We start from the raw sequence: 20,746 nt of genomic DNA on the forward strand, positions 1-20,746 counted from the left end.
AGAAAGGGTGTGCCAATGCAAGGCAGGAGTTAGGTTGTCTTTGTCAAAGGTCTTGCATACTTCTGTCTTCACCTGACATTATTTCTGCTTAACTTAACAGCATGAAATAATTTCTGAAAACATTCCTGCTTTTTCTAACACCAAAAAGCACTGCTGGAGCACAGATGGAAGAGACTTCAATGTGTCCTACTCCACTCATAGGAGATACCAGCAGCAACAGCAGAGGCTTTGTCCTAGCTTCTTTGGAGGAGCACCCCAGTGAGGCCCAGGGAAAGTGGGTCCTCAAGTATATCTGGAGCATCCTTCAGGGATGGTATTGCTCACCCCTGATTCTTTTCAGTTCCCCTGAGTCAATGTACAGGATTTATTCTGGTCCGTGTTTCTCTTGTGGGGGAAGGAACACCTGGCAGCCAGAGGAGAAGGTCTGGCACAAGAACATACCTCAGAAATGAAAATGTTACCTGATGCTGTCTACTTCACTTTCAGCAGAAATAGAGGGCAGTCATTGGGCTAAGCCTGCATTTTTACTGAAGCTTTCTTCTGCTTTTCCTCTCCTCCAAACTTGTTCATGTCTACTGCTGCACAGAAAAGAAAAATGTGGTAGCAACCCGGGGCTTGGGAGGCTACAGTGCCATGGAAATCACAGCATCAGGCCCACAGAGGGTTTTTTCTTGCGGCTACCAGAAAACCTTCAATAACTTCAAATCAGTACTTCTGGGGTCTGTTTCTTTTTTTGGAAGGGGGGAGGTAAAAATTGTGGTTGTGTTATCTCATATTGCAGAAATCAAGATTCGATGGGTACTATATTATCCTTTTTGGACCTCAGTCACTCCCAAAGATTCAAGATGAACTCTGCCTGCCCAGGCACCAGAGTCGGTGCCCCAGGGAATTTCTTCATATCTAAGGGATATGCAGGATGTGTACTCGCATGCCCTTGCTGCCTCTCAACTCCAGCTGTACATGCAGTTTCGCTTTAGGAACCTGTACCTCCAGTATTGCAATATCTTTTTCAGTCTCTGTCATCAAGAGTTTAAATACAGTTCAGATCAGTGTTAGTGGCCCAGCTCCAAACAAGGAGAATTGCTGCAATTCGTTATCTTGACAAATTAACTGGTCTGAGGCAATTCCTTTTTGAGAGAGATACAATTAGCTAGCTCTTGAACTCTAGCCTTGCTCCAGTGCTATGGCATAGTTATGCACCTGCTCAAAAAATGTTGATACTACAACTAAGACTTTCCCACCTGTAAATGTAATTTCTGCACTAAGAGCCTTAGTGTTACGCAGCCATGCCTTGCTGTCCTTGTGCCACTCTTGAACCCTGCTGTAGCGTGGGATAACAATGCAGACCTCATTTGTAAAGGACTCTGACCTCAGCTGATTAAAAAAAAGGCTGTCTGCAGACCAAGGTGGTCATCTTGTATAGCCAGGGTCCTTGTCAGAAAACCACCGGAAGGGCATGGCACAGAGAGTGTTATATCAGAGAGACACATCACCATTTGTCCCATCCTCTGTTTTGAGTACAACTTCCTGGTCCAGTGGAAAAATGTGGCTTTCCTACCCCCAGTCCACTGCATAGAAAACAGTAGCCCATGCAGACCTGAAACAGAGATTTTCTTTGGAAAAGAAAGCATCCTTCTAATGGTGTTTTCTCCCTGGGATTTAGGCAGGAGTTTCTAGTTGCAATCCCTCAGCCCTTATATACCTGGTGAAAACTGGGTTGACATCAGGTACAGTACCCCCTCCTGATGTGAACAGGAGCTGATGCTCCAGGGAAGGCAGAGTGACTGCCAGTGTTGCCCTGGTTTCCCACACCTCCTGGCCTGGGGGAGCAGCTTACTTCTGCCTCTTTCTACCAAGGAATGAAAATACATCCACAGCTACACATTATTCTTCCAACCCAATATAGGAAGATGCACTTCTCATCCATTTCCCTGTGGAAAGCAACTTCTACCCCTCAGCCATAGCTCACCTGTGGGCATCGTCTTCCGTTGCACAAGATCTCCCAGGTGCTAAAAGATATCCCTTAACCATTTGTCCAAACTATTCCCTTTTGGAAACTGTTTGGGATAAAGCTGTCCTGCAGAAGGCTTGTGTTTGCCTAGAGCATCTTTCTATGGACTTGGTGGCTGGGAGTTTCCTTGAGCTCCTCTTTGAACTCCAAGCCTTCAGCATCCAAAATATTTAACCCTCAATTTCTTTCCTGCTTTATCAGTTTGGCCGGCTTCCAGCTGGCAGCATTTATTTGCAGGCTTCCTTTCTGCATCTTGTGTTTGCAGATGTATTTCTCTTTCAATTAACCCTCTGAAATGGTTTTCTTCTCCCCTGAGCCTACCTGCCTCCAGTCTGGCCGGCAGATCTCCCTGCTCTGGATGCCGGGGGGGCGGCAGCCGGGAGCGGAGACGCTTGGTCCTTGGGCTGGAAGTGCCAAGCAGAGGGTGTGCCCAGTACACGGGCGTCACGAAGAGCAGCTGAAGGAACACGCAAGCTCAGCAGCGCTTGCTTTGCCCGTTGTGGGTTGGGGCTTGCAATGCCAGAGGCACTTTTGCCTCTGTGGAGTCTCTAGAGCATCGCTTAAGACTAATCAGGTCTTCCCTGAATGCTTTCACTGAGATGCTCCGGAGCACGCACCCACATTTCCACTGCTGCAGCCTTCACCCCAAACAATGGGAATGTCTCTGCTCACCAGCAGCTTTTGCCCAGCTTTCCTTTAGAACAGGTATTTCTAGATAGTCACTTAAAATGAAAAAGGAAAAGAAAGGAAAAGAAAGGAAAAGAAAGGAAAAGAAAGGAAAAGAAAAGAAAAGAAAAGAAAAGAAAAGAAAAGAAAAGAAAAGAAAAGAAAAGAAAAGAAAAGAAAAGAAAAGAAAAGAAAAGACCTGGTCTAAAATACCACTTACCAAACAAAGAAAATGCCTAGTCACCAGGAATGTCCTCCCTCCTGTGCCTGCTGTAATTGCTGAGCAGTAGCAGCCTTAGGTTGCTCATCTTGCCTCTTGGCACTCCAGCTTGTTAACATGCATCGGCAACCGAGAGGAGAGCTGCTTGCCCGCTGCCAAGATTATGAGGCAAACTTCACATAGTTTGGGAAACCCGATAAAATCTAGAGGTGCAATATCTCTATTGCTGGGACACTATTCAAGCCTTTGAAGTGAAAGAGCCTGGAATTGAAGCAAATCCTTGGTTATTCAGTCTCTCTCAGCTGTCAACCCATCACAGCTTGGTACTACCACATCTGGATCACCCTGTAAGACACGCCTTATTTTTTTTAAATTAAATAAGATTGACACTGCTAGGGTAGTTCCTAAGGAACCTGATTACTTAGGCTCCAGGGAGATATAAAATGAACTATTCATCCTATATAGTAGTTAGCTTAATTTTGTGTATGATTCTAGCAGAGCAAATGAGTAGTAGAGATTGAAATCTCAGCCGGAGCTAGTAAAGACTTGGCATTTCCATTTGCAGAAAGTTTTAAAGCCAGGTTTCACTGCAAGCTGCAGAAGGCTGCTAAGTGAAATGTAACTGTCTACGCTACAAAAAAAAAAAAAAAAGTTGTTTATAAATGTTAACTACTTCTTTAGTTTTATCACATAAATTTATTTTAATTCTTAAATTTCCTGGCACACCCACTGAAACAGTTTTGCTGCTGCTAATATGCCTAGTATCCAACTAGTGAAATAATGACACGTTATCCTACCATTAATGGTTGCTTCTACTTAGTAGTGATTGAAGTGCCTTATCTTCTCAGGTATCAAATTGTTAAATTACAACACAAATGGGAGATATTCTGATTTACATACCTTTTCCAGCTCTCTCCACAGTAACAGCTGTTCTCAATGAGTTTTAAAAGTACTATAAAAACAGTATTTTGACAGTTTATATTTGTCAAATGAAAACATGTCAGCACTGGGAATTAACAAAACAACAAAAAAAAATCTAAAAATAAGAAGTCATGGAAAACTAGACCAAAAGAAGTAGAGGAGTTTAGAGTTATGTTTTTACACACACACAAGCAAAGCTGTGTGGTTTCCCTGCAGGAATTTGTTGAAACTGAATGATTTTATTAGAATCTGTTTATTTAGAAAGATGTTTTCAGGAAAACAATTGTAACCAGAAAAAAGAGCTGACCACACTCAAGTCAGTAATGGAAGTTCCCACTAGTATTGATACCAAAAGAATCTTACTCAGTCACTTTAGAAATACTTTCATGTAATTTGAGAAAACCTGGGGCAGAGTTAAGGTGGAGCAACTTGATAATGCATGAGATCATGCTCAATCTCACAGTAATTTGCCTTAAAAAAAACCAAACCAAACCAATACAAAAAAAATCACAATAAAATAAAATAAAATAAAATAAAAAGTTAATGCATAATAAAAGGAGATATGAACTTATTCACACGGAAATAGCTATTCAGGTAAAAAAAAGAATTTGTTTAAATGCCTAAAAAAAAGATTGTTTGGGTTATTACTAAACTATACTGTTTTACAGCACTTGCTGTTCTTAACCATTTGCATTTCTTCACACCCTTGCTTTGTTTCTTTCAGAAAAACTACTGTTTACTTCTTTTTTTTAAAAAAAGAGCAGTATGTCTGAAGTCTGTGTGGTTCACTGGGAGTTCATTGGGATATATTTGCAACTCCTGAAGCAAAAAAATGGTATTTTATCTTTAGAAGGAGTTACATTTTTTGAACTTATTGAATTTTTCAAAGATCAGCATGAAGAGTTCTGATTAAATGCTTGCTTCAGCGTTTTAAAGGCTTCTTGTGTCCCTGTTGCCTAAGGAGGTCGTACATTACGATTGCTCTGTAAACATCAGATTGTACAGAATTGGCTCTGCATACCATGCAGGGCACACAAAGAAGAAGTCAAATGGCTTATCTCTTGGTTATCAACTAGTTTATTTTTCATGCCCAAAAAAGGCTATATTTTTACAAGAGCAGCTGCTACTTTGTAAATAATTTAATGGCTTCTGTTAAGTAGAGCTGTCAATTTTGCAAACAATATTAAAAGAAGATTTTCATTTTGCCGCAGGATTGCACATTTTAAAATGCATTTTTATCCCTGAAGGTCCAGTGGACGATACTGGAGAATGGAAACAGCTTCTGATTTGCAAACACAGATCCAAAAGAGAATAGATATGGTTAAATAGTGACACATATATAAACAGGGAAGGCACGAGAGCTCATCAGGTGCCTATGATGTTCAGAGAGCATCCTGTTCATTAAAGCGTAGGAAAAATTTTAGTGGACTTGTAAAGAAACGTATTTGGCTATTTCAGACAGGCACTAGACATAGCAATAGTGGCTATCAGCAAATTTTGGAAATGCAGAATGTGCATTGTACGGCTGTGTGTGGACAACATTATCCTAATATTTATCATGACAAATGGGATTTTGTAGATAAAGATTTTTGGCACAATATAATTCATATTATTTTATCTGATAAATTACTTCAATGATCAAAAAACAATGTTAGCTATGATACCAACTCTCAGGTTTTTAAAATTCAAATTCAGATTCACATCCCCAGTTTCTAACATGATAAGCAAATACTAGGTTAAAATTAAAACCAGCAAGAGTTTATTGTGCAATAACACAAAGGAAGATCCCAGATTACCTGAATATGAAATCTTGGGTGCAACTTGTGATACCTCCAATGCTAGCACAAAGTCAAGTCTTTATTAAGCACCAAAGCCTAACCAGAGCCCTCATCTAGATGTGAGGACCACCACCCTCTCCCAGCTCTATGGCATTGTTGCCAAAATCCTTCCCTTTATAATTAAATGTGGGATATGTTGCCTCTGATTTGGGAAGGGCTGTGTTGTTTAAACAGTGTTCCTTGTGCATTTGTTTTTCCTGCTGTAGCACTTTTCACAGGCAACACAGTCCAGTGTCCCACAACAAAAACGTTTATTTCTTTACTCTAGAGCTCATATCTGATGGTTTTGTGGCTTTAAACCACTCCTGGCATCTGATCCTATCTAATGTTCTTCTGCAACACCGCAGCTGTATACCCAGACTAGAATAGGTTCAATCCTTGTAACTTGAGGTCAGTTTCAGATATTTAATTTAGATATGAAAGTGCAAAGAAATCTTTTTGCACTCCCTTGGGTAAGAACCCCCCTCATCCCCCATTACTGGCTACAAGTGTGCTTGCATATGACAGACTGCTCTGTTTTCCATGAGGTTCCTATGGATCAGTAGCATTATTTAACAAGGTGTAGCTTTGCTGCATCCATAGCGCAAAAATATCAAAGTCAACAGCCATGGTTATAATTGCTCATAGTGTTCATGTATTCAAAATATGCCACACAAGGACTGAATACATCCAGATTGTAGCCCACTCCACATTGCAAAACTGCTAGGTCCTACCCAGAGCACATGCGTGACTTACACTGAAGTGATGGACGTGAGAGGGCTGTGATTTATTCAGGTCTGGTTGTCAGCAGGTATGAGAAAATGCAAATTAGTAGTATGATGGAAAGAGATCAAGACAAAGCTCACCCAATCCTATTTTGTTTCCTTTCTCAATAAACACTCCTCTCTGGGCATCTCTCAGTGTTTTACGTTTTGAAATGCCACTGCTCCTTGGAGCTAGGTCAGCCTCAGGAGTGACGTCTAAAGAGAAGCCATGATCATCATATATTGGTGAAAATTTGTAACTTTAGGTTACATAGACCTTAGACATTACTGAGTAGGTGAAAAAAGAAAAAAAGATAAGAAAAGATTGATTACACCAGCTTGACCTCACACTGTAAGTCTTAGCTTTGAGATTTAGCAAACTAAAAGGTTAAACATTTCCCTCAAAAGCTAAGACCAAGTGAAGAGGGAAGCTCTTCAGGACCAAAGACTCCGTTTGCAGGTGGAAGCATGGCAGTGAGAGCTGTGTTCCCAAGCAGAGGCTGTCAAAGTTTGTCCCACGAGAGGTGTGGTGGATTTTGCCTCCACACACATCAACAGGAATTTTGTTTAAGCCCTTTCCCAGAGTTCTTCACGCATATCAAAAGCAGTTTCTCCTGTGTCTTTGTGAGTTCTCTGTATTGCTCCCCTCCTTCTCTCGGCTGCTCGCTCTGCAACAGGCTCCAAGAAGAGATCTCCAGAGAAACCTACTTTACTTGCCCTTGAGTCACGTTTCCTAAACGTAGAGCATTGCTTGAACACCTTTTTTCTCCCCTCCTTTTTTTTTCTTTGGATTTTTTATTCCAGGTAGAGGAGAAATTGTACGAGGGCCAGTTTAGCTCCTTTATTTATTGTAACGTGGTGTGCGTGCTTGAAGGTGTGTTGCCTCTGAACGAGTTGGTTGTTTTCAGCAATTCCCCACGTTTCTCCATGTGTGGCAAACGGCAGCCCAGACGGAGAATATCAGTTACCTGAAAAAGCCAAATTGGTTGCCACACTTCACCCTCTCTCGCACCGCAGATGCTAATAATATTTAGGTAGCATGAAGAGTAGAAATAGTCTGCAGCAATCTTAACAGCATTCGCTTTTTAGTACTCGGAGATTCAGAAACGCTTACAAGTAGATTTGCCCTCCTAAGCTGGTGAGCATTCTGGGTCTCTGGCCAAAATGTAAACTAGCAGTATGGCAGCGCTCGCAAGAGCATTATATTCTTTGCACTGCCCGTGGTGTTGCCATGGGTATCGTGCAGATTAGCTTATACAGGAGCCGGGAAGGCAGAGAACAAGGGGAGAAAAACAGGATTAAAAAAGAAAAAACGCAAAAGGTTCTTACGATTTTGAGAAAAATCTTTTAAAGTCTTTATCTGTAACAGGATTTTTTTTCCTTAATCCAAACTCTGCTAGCCTGGGGTTTGATTATATTTTTTATTTATTTATTTTAAGTCTCACACCTAGAATATGCAATTCCTCCTCTATATTTTTTGGTGGCTCAGGTATTTTCAAACAATTTCCTTCCCCGAAGGGCTCAGACTGGAACTTGGGAATTGAAAGCCTCTCCTTCACCTGCCTGAAGAGTTCAGGTCTTGGTTGTGAACCAAAATATTTTGAAACAAAGCTAAGGAAAGTCTTTATTTTTAAAGGAAGGAGTTACACATACCCTTGTGGGGGAAGAGTCCAGCTGGTCAGACTTGGATCCGTATGGCAACAGTGAAATACTCACACACAGCAGCCTTTGGCAGCCAGCTAGACCTTCTGTAGTTGACAATTTAGAGAAGGCATTTCCTCCTTGCTAACTAAAGCCAACACACACTCACTCCCTCCCTTCCAAAAACACTTGGACGTGTTATTGTTGCTGGTTGTTAGCTACTTGGCCTCCTTTTCAAGGGCAAGAGTCAAGGGTGAAAACTGTATAAGCATATGGTTTTCCATTCAACTTGATCCGTTACAAGAGAGGACACCCTTGTCCTTATTGACATCTAAGGCAAACAGTCAGCAGCTTGTTTGGTACTTTGACATTAACTAAGCCTGATATCTTATCTTGATTCATCTTAACAGAACTTCTGGGGCCGTCAGACAAAGAAGACTCATCTCACGAAGCTTTCATTGACCAAACTTCAGAACAGGGAGGAGAGCGTGACCTGCCTGCTCCTGGTCCAGCCATCGGACCGTCAGCACAGAGCTGGTCCTGCAGGTGAGTGGCACAGGAAAGGGCACCCGGGCAACTTCTGTGTCTGTCAAAGATGTTTCATAAGGCCAAGGAAAATCCTGTATTTCCATAACAGAAAATGGAAGGGAAGGGAGAAAAAATAACTAAAATACTTCTGAAATTTATGTTTGATATTCTGACCTTTCCTGACAACCTCAGTTGTCATCTGCATCGTGACTGTAAACACAATAAAACATTAAGACACAAAGCAGGAACTAAGTAAAACTTGGAAGCCAAAAGGACATGTCATGGACACAAAGCAATCTCCAGAAACATAGAGAGTTTTTAGGCATTTAATATGCACTAGCACAACCATTTTTTAATTAAACCATTTGGGCAAATGGAGCCTTCCTTGATGAATGTGCAGAAGGGAGAAACACAGCAATGAAAATGCAGCAAATTAACAGTTACAGGTGGCAAACAGAACTTTTTAAAACCTAACATGATCTTTACAGATTTCTGTAAGCTCGTCACTAGCCTGTGATCAAAATCCCTGGGATGATCTTTTGAGAGTGCCCTTCTTCCAAAGTTGATTAAAACCTGAAACTTACCTATTATGAGAGAAACAACAGGTCTGATGACTGGGGTTTTTTTCAATGCTTTTGTTGCTAGTGAAGCAGCACACCACCTTGCAACGGATGAAATTAGAATGAAACAGCTCTTCTGCAAGGATTAAAAAAACATTTAATTCTTTTATTTTTCTTCATGCATTCTTGATAGAAAAGAAACAATTGCTTGTTCCCAGTGAGTCTACAGATGCGCTTATTTTTATTCTCTATGCCTATTTTATGTGGGAACATTTTTAGTAAATCTAGTGTGAGTAAAACATTGAACTTTCACATTGACAAATCATCCCAACCATTTGTATATAACTATGCTGAACACTCTTCATGTGGGCAAGAAACACATTTCTTTCTCCTTCTGGACATCTGTATATTACCTAGTTTTCTGTCTTTCCTCACATAAAGAGATTGGGCTTTTGCAGTATTGGATATAATATCTATTATACCAGCTGCACACCACTAGTGAAATATTTATTTTGTACATAGCCTACAACTTTTAGGATACAGAACACTGCCTAAAGCTTTCAGAGCTATCTAATGGATTTGGAGATGGGGCCTGCTTTTAAAAATACAGTGCATAATTATTCTGTCCTAACTTTCAGGATGGAGATAGCACCGTATTGATATGGCCAAACAATAAAGACAGTAAGATCATGCTGGACACTATATTTACAGAGGACTTTCCAAGTGCTCCAATAAAAGGAGCTCCTTTAACAGAGCGCTAGAGCAGAGACTAATCCCAACATGCCTCTGATCCCAAGGTATAAACACACTATCCTCCCTTCAGCTCACCTTTTCCCTTTTGGAGGTTGATATGACTCACACATCTCTGGCAGTCCCACGTCTGCCTTCATCAGGCATCTTGGGAGAGAGACTGCAGAGTTCAACTTTACTCCTACTCCTGGGCTTCCTGGCTTGACCATGTTTGCCTGCACCTGCCCAGGTGGGCCACCAAAAGTTGCTGAGCCTTACGAGTGGCTCCTTGCAATCACTGGAGCTGCGTAAACTGCTGGGATTTCCTGAGGCTTTTGTTTGCCTCTTGCCAGGTTGGTGAGTATAAAGCAAGCTCCCCACCCACGCGATCAGCTCCTCCGCCTGCTGACACCCAGTGCTTGCAGCTGACCTCCTCCAGAGGCTGGATGTTTTGGTGGCCTCTTGCAGAGCTGTGGAAGAAAACTTCTCACAGCACCCCTGGCTAGCCACAGCAGCTTGAAGCCTGCCAACACGAATTTGAGTTTTAAAGGCACTCCCTGTGACAACACCAGCTGGCTAGGAAGGTCACCTGCTGAGGCACAGGTGACTCCGACAACCTCTTCTCTGTGCTTAAAAAAACCCACAGATGGTTACAAGCACATAACTGTGGCTTGCGTTTTGCCTCCAGTTTCAGAGAGTTTGTTTTCTACAATACGTCTGCTGCCAAGTCTGCATCAGACTTCTTCATGTGAAGAGGTTTGTTTAAAGAAAGAAAGGTTTTCAGTGTTAGGAACCTACATAAACGGACATTCTCAGTTCTGCAGTCGTTGTAATGTTTCATCTCTCTGGCCAAGCTATTCCAGCATTACTAGAGATTTGGCTGCCTAATCTGAGACATGAGCAGAGGACACAGTTTATAATGGATAGATGGTTACGCAACACGTGAGGAAATTTCTTTAAATCAATCCAACACGTGAACCCAAAATTAAATCATATTTGCTTTCTGCTGCCTCAGTGAATTAACTCGAAAAATGGCGCCAACACCTTACTAAAACGCAGTGAAGTTTATGAAATCGCAGCTGTATAGTGCTTGCAGCTGAATGTCTTAGTAGTGCACAGCAACATTATTATTCTAACTGATTTCCACATCACAAATTCATATCTGACATTTCCACTGTCCACTTCTTCCCAGCCTCCAACCACTACCTGCAGTTTCAAAATCAATAATCAGGACACATTCTGTCTCCTGTAAAGGCCCTTTGTCATTCATTAGCTTGGTCATTTTTTGTTTCATTATTGACTTTCTCCATTTCTCATGCTGTTTAACACTAGTCTTCGGTGTTTATGTATTCTGCTCACCAGTGAGATAAATGTACGTCTTGAATCATTTCCTATTTATTTCTGAAGTCTTTCCCCTCAAGAAAAACAGAAGAAAATTCCATTTTTGTAATAGATTTACTACTCTTCTTCTCTGTTCCCTAACCCCATGCACAATACAGCCTCCTGTCTTGGCCAAGTCACTTCAGCCATGCTTTATATGTATTACTGTAGGCAACTTGTTGATTTATCTCCTCAGCATCATTTAAATCCTTGAGATACTGTCTCTGAGGACTTGATTGTAGTCTGGGGAACAAGGTTAGCCTTTAACTTCTGTTTGCTGCATTCCCTGCATGTTGGCATACCATGACTTCCTACAGCAAATGCCCTTGCTGGTGATATGACAAGAGTCAGCTCAGATCTGGGCTCTGGAGTGTTGCTCCAAGTTCAATGTGAGGGAATGTACTGCTGCTCTCTTTCTGACCTTCCAAATGCTCACCAGTGCCGATGGTTCATTTCTGTTGTTATCCTGCACAAGTCCTCGCTGGGTCACAGACCTGAGCTGAAGCAAACTTGAAGTTGGATCTAACTGAACAGTTGAATCTGGTTCGAGAAGAGCATTGGGCCGGATCACCTCCAGAGCTCCCTTCCAACCTAAAATCAATCTGTTCTTTGCAAATTGAGCATCAGTGTTCAGTGTCATTAATCTTGCAATAAAACCACCATAACCTTTTCTGTACAAGTTAATTGAAAGTCACACAAAGCCAGTAGCACCACTCGTGCACTTGGCCTGCATGAATTCAAGTATTCCCAGGCTCTGCTATCTTCTGGGTAGCAGTGGTTCCCTTAATCTTTGTAAGACACCATGACGGGACTTTGCAGATGTTCAGCAAGAGTATTCACGACTGCTCTTTCTTCTTTCCCAGAGTCTTTTGTTGTCTGCCTTGGCTTTACATCTTTGTACCAACTAGTCACACCAAACCCATGAAATCAATTAACCTACATATTACTGCATTTCTAACACTATCACCCCTGTCAGACCCAGATAATGTCCCAAATCTGCATCTCACCCAAGTTTCTGGAAGCTCATCTCCAGCACATACCCAGACTTCTTTCTTTCTTGTATTTCAACTTTGACAGAACCTTTGTTTTGGGACAGCTGAGGCATATTTCATGAATTACACCTAGGCAGAAGCCCTGGGCAAGGGCCCTGTAAAGACTAGCAGAAAACGTTTCTGTTTAACTTAATAAACCTTGTTACTGACGCCCTTCAGGGACCCTGACATCTGCATATATGTAACAGAAGCCCAGTTTTCAGGCTGCATGATTAACAAATCACTTCAATTAACTCTTCACGTCATCATCTCCTTTGCCTAGAAACAAAAACCATAGCCTGGGATGGAGACAGGGACAGAAAAGCTTGGAACCAAAATAATAATTCATAAAATAGTCTCAAGTTTTTATTTCCTGGAGAACTTATTCTAGGCAAAGTCTGGCTTTTCTTCTTGGCTTGACAGTCAGAAAGCAGAGAACTTAGTTTGAAACTAAAATATGTTTTACAGACAGAGAAAATTGGCTTACCTCCATGATATTTTATGAAAGTAGCAATAGTGTGGCTGTCAGAGGAGAACTGCAGTCAACTTTCCAAACTATGCACACACACACAGAGTAAGTTATGGGCAATAAAGATTTCAGGACAACACTCCAGACAGAGTCATTTTGTTTGCTGCATGATTTCTTTCACTCTAACATGAACAGGACAGTTAAATACCACCAACAGTGCACAGTCCAGTGCATAATTTTACAAGAGAAAGCTCTCATCTCTGGCTTACATTTGCTATTGGCCATTGCCATTCTCTCCTTCCAAGTGTCAGATATGTTATAATCTAGCAGTTCTTGTCCTCTCATTGTTCTTGTTATCTATTTATGGAAACATTTTGATCAGCATAACCTTTTTGCTGCCTGTAAATGAGGAAAATATTTTCAGAAGGTATGGACGCTGTTGTTCAGAGGACCAAGGTAGCATACTGATCCTCTTGGCAATGCATTAAAGTAACTGACTGGCTCCCTGTGGGACAGCTTTTTTCTGGATGAGTCAACTAGTGATTGCCTGTGACTATGTCAGAGTTTGGCACATAAGAGTCAGCACAGAGCTATGGCTGCACTCGCTCCTCTGCCATTGGCATTGGTAACTGCAGTGTGGGTTTCCTCCTCAACAGTGTGTCATTCTGTTTCCTTACCATAATGCAGTGTGGGTTTAAATATCTTGCATTTGTTGGTAGAGTCAGGATGTGTGTGAAGCTGGGTTGGAAGTTTTTTTAGCTTATTATCCATTTAACTTGTCCCCATCCCCCAAACCAAAACTATTCCTATTTTAATCAGGATATCTCTTATTTTAATACCAGTGATTAGGATAGAAGGCAAAAGTATATGTCATCACAGTGGTTTTTATCATAAAACTTTCCTCTTGCTTATGTACTTAAAAATACTTTTCTACTTCTCAACAAGGCTTTTATTTAAGCTCAGAAGCATGTATTTTGAATCTGTAGCATCACTGATCAAACCTCAGGAAGCGTTAAGAGAAAACTGCATGACAGTCTTTCATATCTGTATATGTTGGTTATTAAATCAGTGTAAAGAGAGAATTAGAGTTATCCCACTGAATCCCCTTTTGTGTGTCACATAATAAAAAAAACATTAAATGGATTTCCTACTCTTACTCCACTGTTTCATGCAATTAAACAAAATAAGTATTCATCACTATTACGGCACTTCTGTTTGTTCTTCCACCATCAATTATCTTTTTCAAAAGTCCTCTTTAACCAGGAAGCAAACCTGGTCTTAAAATAGCAGGAATATAGGCCAAGAAATACGGTCTGCCACAGGTCCAGGCATAATCCTACAAGCTGCTCTATCTGTCCTAGCAATTTTCAGTTCCAAAGTAACTCTATTAAGAGGCATGCTGCAGGGATGTGGTGATGTGGTGTAGGAAATTCATCACAGAAGTGGGATCTGTCAGCTCAGCAGTGCCAATCCTGCCCCGTTGCTGCAGCCTCCCTTCTCATTCTTTGCCATTGCTTAGCCCGGGTGAAGGCAACAGGAGCTTCATGTGCATCGAGAATGTGACAGTGGGCAAATATGTGTGGCTCTGTGCAAAGTTGCACTCTTAATTTCTACATCTGTAAAATGGAGATAATATGTTACCAACTTCAAAGGGGTGTTGGGCAAATTAATTAGTCAGTGTGCGTACAGCACCTTGAAAATACAAAATTAACTCTTATTAGCCCATAAGTACTCAAGATGCATCGAGGTGTGCTCTGTGGCCTCTTGATTCCAGACAAAGGTCCTCTTGATTAAATTAGATTGCTAACGTATTAACACATTAGCACACTTGAAGAAAGAAAAGTTTGAAAAAGCAATTTGGCTTCGTCACATGAGCAGCGTGTATACTTAATGGAAATTTTTCCAGCATTCACAAAACAAAGAAAAATCAATAAAATGTCTGCCAACTGTTCCACTGAAAACATTTTATAATCTATAGCGCCGAGAATCCCCAGCCAAGATAAACCAGTGTTGCTGACAGAAAATACTGACAATTATTTTACATTGATTCAACTTGGCCCAGCCCAGACTGACCTTGTTTATTCATTTCAGTCTCTTAATTCATATTAACTTGGCATCAAATTAGGACATGTGGCATGTGGGCTGAAGACCCATTTCTGTATCTTAGACTCAGATAAATGTAGTGCATTGAGTACTTCCAGTGCCTTGAGCTCTTAGGTAGATTTATATGCATTAGACAGAACTGGTTAAGTTCCTTTTATCCCCGCTGGGCTTTTCATGTCTGTTGACTGTAAAACTAGAAGCTCGGTAGAGGTAACATCTTCTTCTAAGCCTTTGGATATACATGAAATCCTCCCAGTACTGGTCAATTTTAAAGACACATCCAAAGAGGATGGAGGGTTTTAAGCTCTTTTAAAACATAAAAATAGAAGGGTTATGGCAATTTGGCAGCCAAAAAAGCAATTTGCAGGTCTCAGCAGAATCCGAGGCTGTGTGTAAGAAAGCTGATCAAGACACTACAGAGGAGATAATGGGGTCGAAGAGCAGAAGAATCCCTCCGTTTTTGCAGCCAGCATAATCTGGTCTCCAATGAAGTTTCTTAGTTTCTTTTGCTGAACCAATAAAGCTTAGTGTGATGGGAGAGTTGCATTACTGCAGCTTAAAAATGTCTCGGGAAAGCTGATGAGGAGAGTTGCTTTTAGTTGCTTTACAGATGCCCAGCTGCTTGCATAGCTATCGCCCAACTGGTAGTGTGAAGACAAAGGTACAGGCAAAATCTGAGCTTTTTCTTTAATTATTTAGGTTCTCATCAGTAATAAAGGGCTTTTTATGCCTGGAATGTATTATTTGTATTATCAAAGCCAAGCGAGATTTCACACTGTGGCAGTTAACAAATTGGGTACCACGCAAAAACGTTCACACTTTCATTCTCACAACTACACTGCTGTCATATCTGAAAGCCACCCTTGAGTAAAACGCTACTTGAGTCAAACATGACTACATCCACAGAGGAGGAAAAGCCACCCAAGTGAGGACAATCCCCCCCAAAGGGGTTCCCAGTTGGCCTGGCATAAGAGGCTTGGTTTATTTTCCCTGTTCGACTCATTCTTGCTGAAGGCAACGCTCCCTTGGACTTCGCTGGGAACTTGGCAGTTTGCATACGGCAGGACGAGCAGTGAGTTGGCAAGCCAGGATAGCACAAGATGACCTCCAAATTTCCAGTTCCACTGCCTTGGGAATGGATTGCCTTGCCACACACCTACGTAAGCAGAGATTAATGATGAGTGAAGAAACTGAGACTAGCAAAACCAAAAAAAAAAAGAAAAAAAATCCATCCATGCATTTTCCATAACACATAGCTGGTGTTCTCCTCCCTGCAGCTCCTTTGCAGCTTGGATTTCAGTGATGGAAGTGGTGTGGGAACAGGGTTTAACTGCAAAAATCACAGAAAATCAGCACTGCCTTTTGGGTCTGACATCCTCCTCTCCCGGCATCCGCCCAACCACCTCTATGCAGGGCTGCCACAGTGCCAGGCACCTGCTACATGTGTTGCACATCCCCAGCCTGTCCTGCTTAACAAAACTTTAATTGCTCCAGAAAACACCAGCTTTACACTGCATCTTTGAATGACAGGATGGTGCTGGAGCAACTGCACGGCCAAATGAGTGATCCTAGTGACACTCAGTCAACAAACGTACTGGCATCTGATAAAAAAGAGCTACAGTTTGTAGCCAGGGGATTGCGCAGGCTGCTGTGTACTTGAAAAGATAGAAAACAAATGAAACAGCTTTGCTCTGATATGCAGTGTCTCCCCAACTCTTCAGTCCGTGCTCCCTCCCCTCCTATCACTTCTGTTTTGTTTTCAAAGACCCACCAGCCGCAGACTGGCAGAGGACACCGAGCATAAGCCGGGAGTGGATTGTCACCCTGCCTCCCTAACAGGGAAACCCTTGTCCAGTAGTCAGGAAGGTAAGTGAATGAGTCTCTCTTTCAAATATGCACAAGGGGATGAGGTTAGAAATAAAGGTGATTGGTATCTTGAAAAAGAACCTGGATCTAGGAAGAAAAATAAGGCAGTGGCATTGCAGTGTGAGCTTGGTTTGCATATACCTAGCAGGGAGAGGCATGAAGACTCGGCTACCAGCTCTCGCAACGTAGAATAAATCAACTGATCATATGAATCTCCTTATCTTGCAGCGCTATTCATCATTTAACTAAGACAGGCAAAGTGTTTATTAGTTTCAGTCATTGTTGCTCTGTTATTCAGTGTGCAATGGCAGCAGCAGAGCCTCACCAGTTACATGGCTTGTGAAGCAGCATTTTACACTACTTCTGCAGGGTGTTCTGGTGTAAATGGACGCGGCCATCTTCCTTCAGCAGTGTTTGGTATCTCCATGATAGAAGAGGCATAGTGCTGCAACAGTATAATAGAGGAGTAGTCTAGCATGAGAAAGTCATGGTTAAAGATTCGTCCTGTAAAGTCAGCCAGGCAGGGATATGTAGGAGTATTTGCACAAGGGGTGAGACGAGGACTTTTATCTTCCGCCTTGTCCGGGTGTCCCATCACTATACTGACAGGTATGTAGAAATTGAGCTAGTCTCCAGGCGCAGTGACACAGAAAGTCAAGGTGTAACTGCAGTTCCTATAGCCACAACTGAAATAGATAGTTTCAAACAAGCCAGCTATGGGTGCGCTTCCATGTTACAGTGAAGCTGAACTAGCAGCTTGCCACCATCAAAACAAGAAGGTCCTGCTTCCCCCTCACCACCGCCTTCTGCCCATGCTCATGGGTTCACACAGGGAGCCACCAGCATATTAACCCAACCAAAAAAATTATTTGTTTTCTTTCCCATGGGCTTTTGTCCATCCCCTGAACCAAACTGCTTTGCCTGGGGATCAAGGGACACCACAGACAACACCAAGTGAGGGGCAGAAGCACACTGCCTGCAGCAGGACTTCTTTTTGATGTTGGCAGCTGTTAATTCAGCTCAAGCTGTAACACGAAGCCTCATCCTCAAGCACCTCCAGCAGCAACCTGACAGCATACGGGCTACAAAACCCTCCTGAGACACAAGACAAGCACTCAGGCAGGCAGCCTGTAGTGAGTTCCACCACCCCGCAGCTACCCTGCTGCAGGTAGAGAGGTGTGCTGCAGCCACAGCTCTGTCACACCACGCGCATCCCACGCCTGCAACAGTTCCCCACCAAGCTGGGACAATGTGGGAACCCTGATCCATCGCTGGCCTTGTGTCTCCACAGGGCCCTATCTGCAAAAATCATGGTTGCTTTAACTTGGTTTAGTGTTTGAGGGAATACACATATCCTACATGTATAGACTTGAATAAGCAATATATTAAATATTTTAATTCATCCATTGAATAACAGGATATAAAATAGCTGTGTCCCATCAAAAAAGTGAAAGAGTTACCTAATACCATACCATTGTTTGTTTGGGTTTTTCAGCAAGTTAAACGGAGTGTAAATAACATGGTGATCTTCTCTTTTTTTTAAAGGAAATTTGAGAGCAGTTCCTTCAGAGCAGGTAACCCATTTCTGATTTATTTTTTTTATTTCTGCTTATTATTATTTACTCTATTTTGCAGCTTCCTGAAACTCCCCAAGCCTGTCCCTGCAAGCTGTCTGCCTGCAGGGCTCTTGCTGAAATTGGTAGAAATGCTCCTATAACACACTGCTAGAGCAGGGCTTCGTCTGCAGCTTTGAATTGAGCACAGCGCATGAAAGTCAAAAATTATTATTATCCAATGCCTGTTGGATGGGACCTAAGAAAGAATTTATTGTCCTCTATCCACATTCATCTTACACAAACTAGCCAGCGCTCGTATTGGCACTTTCAAGAGTGAGACCACAGTAAAGAGGAGTGAAATACTACCGTACGGTTTCATGATTGCTTTAAGCTGATTTAACTGCAAGGTGCTGCCAAAAAAGGTGGACCATCCCCTCCCCCACCGCCAGCCTCCAGTCCTATGTCCTCCTCCCTCTCCCGAGCTGGCTCGGGCACTTGCGCACTTCCAGCCTGCGAGAAGCTCACTGGGGCAGGAGAGGAGGAAAAGACCTCCATGTGGGCAGGGAGACCCTACCCCGTCCCCCAGATCCTTCAGCTACCCCCATCTCCCGTAGGGACATTCCTTCTTAGCCTAGTTTGGTGCCCCAGGTGGTTGGGTGTCGGTGGGGGTGCGTATAGAGCATATACATAGGGCAATCTTGTCTGCAGAGCTGATGAGTCAGCAGCATGCAGCACCAACACAGCCCTTCAGTTCTACTTTAAAGGAAAAAATAAAATAAAATAAAATAAAATAAAATAAAATAAAATAAAACAAAAATAAAATAAATAAAAGCTGTCTCGCAGCAGCAGGGATGAAAGCACAAGAATGCCTGTATTTTAGCCTCCTCCCAATTACAGTTCTTGTTGAAACTTTTATTTTGAGGCCGAAGTATTCAATGTTTGGCCTCAGTACAAACAGATCATTTAAAAAAAAAAAAAAAAAAGGAAAGGAAATGCTTCAACCTCCCAGTGGAGCAGGATGGCACTTATTTATTTCTTTCATTACAAAACCAGCCCGTGCCAAGTAAAATCGTGCTCTAAGAGCTGTTCTACCAGTCCCAAAGCATTGGGGAACAACACACGCCAGCCCCACCTCTGCAGCCTCCTGCGGGCCCCTGCACATTTTCACTGGGTGGAGGATGGGGAAAGGCTGGGGAGCAGGTGACAGAGTTCACCTTGTCAGGGTCGTGCTGGCGGGAAATCCCTGTACTCAAAGGATGTCCCCAGCAGCCTTTCGATGGCTTTGCTGGTCTCAGGATACAGACTAAAGTAAAATATAGCAGCAGTGACTGTCTGGAGACATTGGTGGGACTCCTGGGTTTGCAGCTGGATTATTCAGCAGTTAACTGCTCCTTCCCTGAGCTACATGTAAGATGCTCCTTGTCCTCACGTAAGCAGTTGAATTAATAAACTGAGAAGTTCATTTGAAAGCTCTGGACTATCACAATAAAATCCACAAGCGCAAACATACAGGCTGTATAATGAGAGTGAAACAGAGAAGAAAGCTTTGTCATCACATCATTAAGGACTTACACAAGGGAGCGGTTAAAGCATCCTTTGGTTCCAATAAGTTACTGCAGCTGAGCGGTCACCATTGCTAAAAGCTGGTGGGTCAAAGTGTGACCTCTGCGACCCCAGTGGAGGTGCCCTGATTTCACCATACATCACAGAGCTGCTTGTGCGCAGGAAAATGGGGCACCTCCATCCTCGCTGAGCTGCTCTGGTTCTCACGGGACCGAGGGAAGGCAGGCAGCAGCTCTGATGTGTGCTTGGACTGCAGAGGCAAATGTCTTTCTGGGTAAGGGGGAGCCTGTTGTGCACACCAGGTTTTTTTGAGTAGAAAAACCATCCATGCACTAACTTTGCATTTCTGGGAATACATTTCCAACACTGTTCTGTCCTGACTTTTAATGGCATGTGGAAATTATGAAGTCTTGCAGCAGTTGGGTACCAGTGCAGGAACCAGCACCCAGCAAATCAGAGCAGCTCCTTCTAGCTGGACTGACCTCTGGCTTTAGTTTAACCCATCCCAAATCCAGCTCAAACCCACCGTCAGCCAGCTCTACACCTGGACACCACCACAAGCCTGCTGCATCAGTGCCAGCATTTGATGGACAGCCTGTCCCTGAGGTCCCACTTTCACCCTTCTGCTCCCCTGGGCTGGCATCCCTCCACCACCACTTCCCGCACGTTGCTTCAGAGGGAGCCCTCACAATACCGGGCTTGGTGCCACACAAGGGAAGCACACCCAAAACCCAGCCCTTCTTGCACAGTCAATTCTGCAGGAAGATCTCTGCAGCTGTGAGATGGAGGATTTGCTTTGCCCCGCTCTGCCAGTTTGTTGGTGAAAGGCTAGAGTCAGAAGTGACCTATCCCCAGTGCAAATGGCCATGGCGGCTTCAGTGGGGTTGTATCCGACACGGACCCTATCTTTTGTAGGTCCAC

The 20,746-nt window shown here is 42.7% G+C and overlaps 1 protein-coding gene across 1 annotated transcript in view; it reads left to right on the forward strand.

Annotated features, from left to right (window-relative positions):
- Positions 1-20,746, forward strand: part of WDPCP (WD repeat containing planar cell polarity effector) — a 159,529-nt gene that overhangs the window by 133,814 nt on the left and 4,969 nt on the right. Inside the window, exons 17-19 of the mRNA XM_075036784.1 lie at positions 8,451-8,586; positions 16,606-16,706; positions 18,252-18,280. Coding sequence (XP_074892885.1) covers positions 8,451-8,586; positions 16,606-16,706; positions 18,252-18,280 — 266 coding nt within the window. The remainder of the gene's footprint in view (positions 1-8,450; positions 8,587-16,605; positions 16,707-18,251; positions 18,281-20,746) is intronic.

This window comes from Buteo buteo, chromosome 9, assembly GCF_964188355.1.
Source record: "Buteo buteo chromosome 9, bButBut1.hap1.1, whole genome shotgun sequence".
Classification (NCBI taxonomy): Eukaryota; Metazoa; Chordata; class Aves; order Accipitriformes; family Accipitridae; genus Buteo; species Buteo buteo.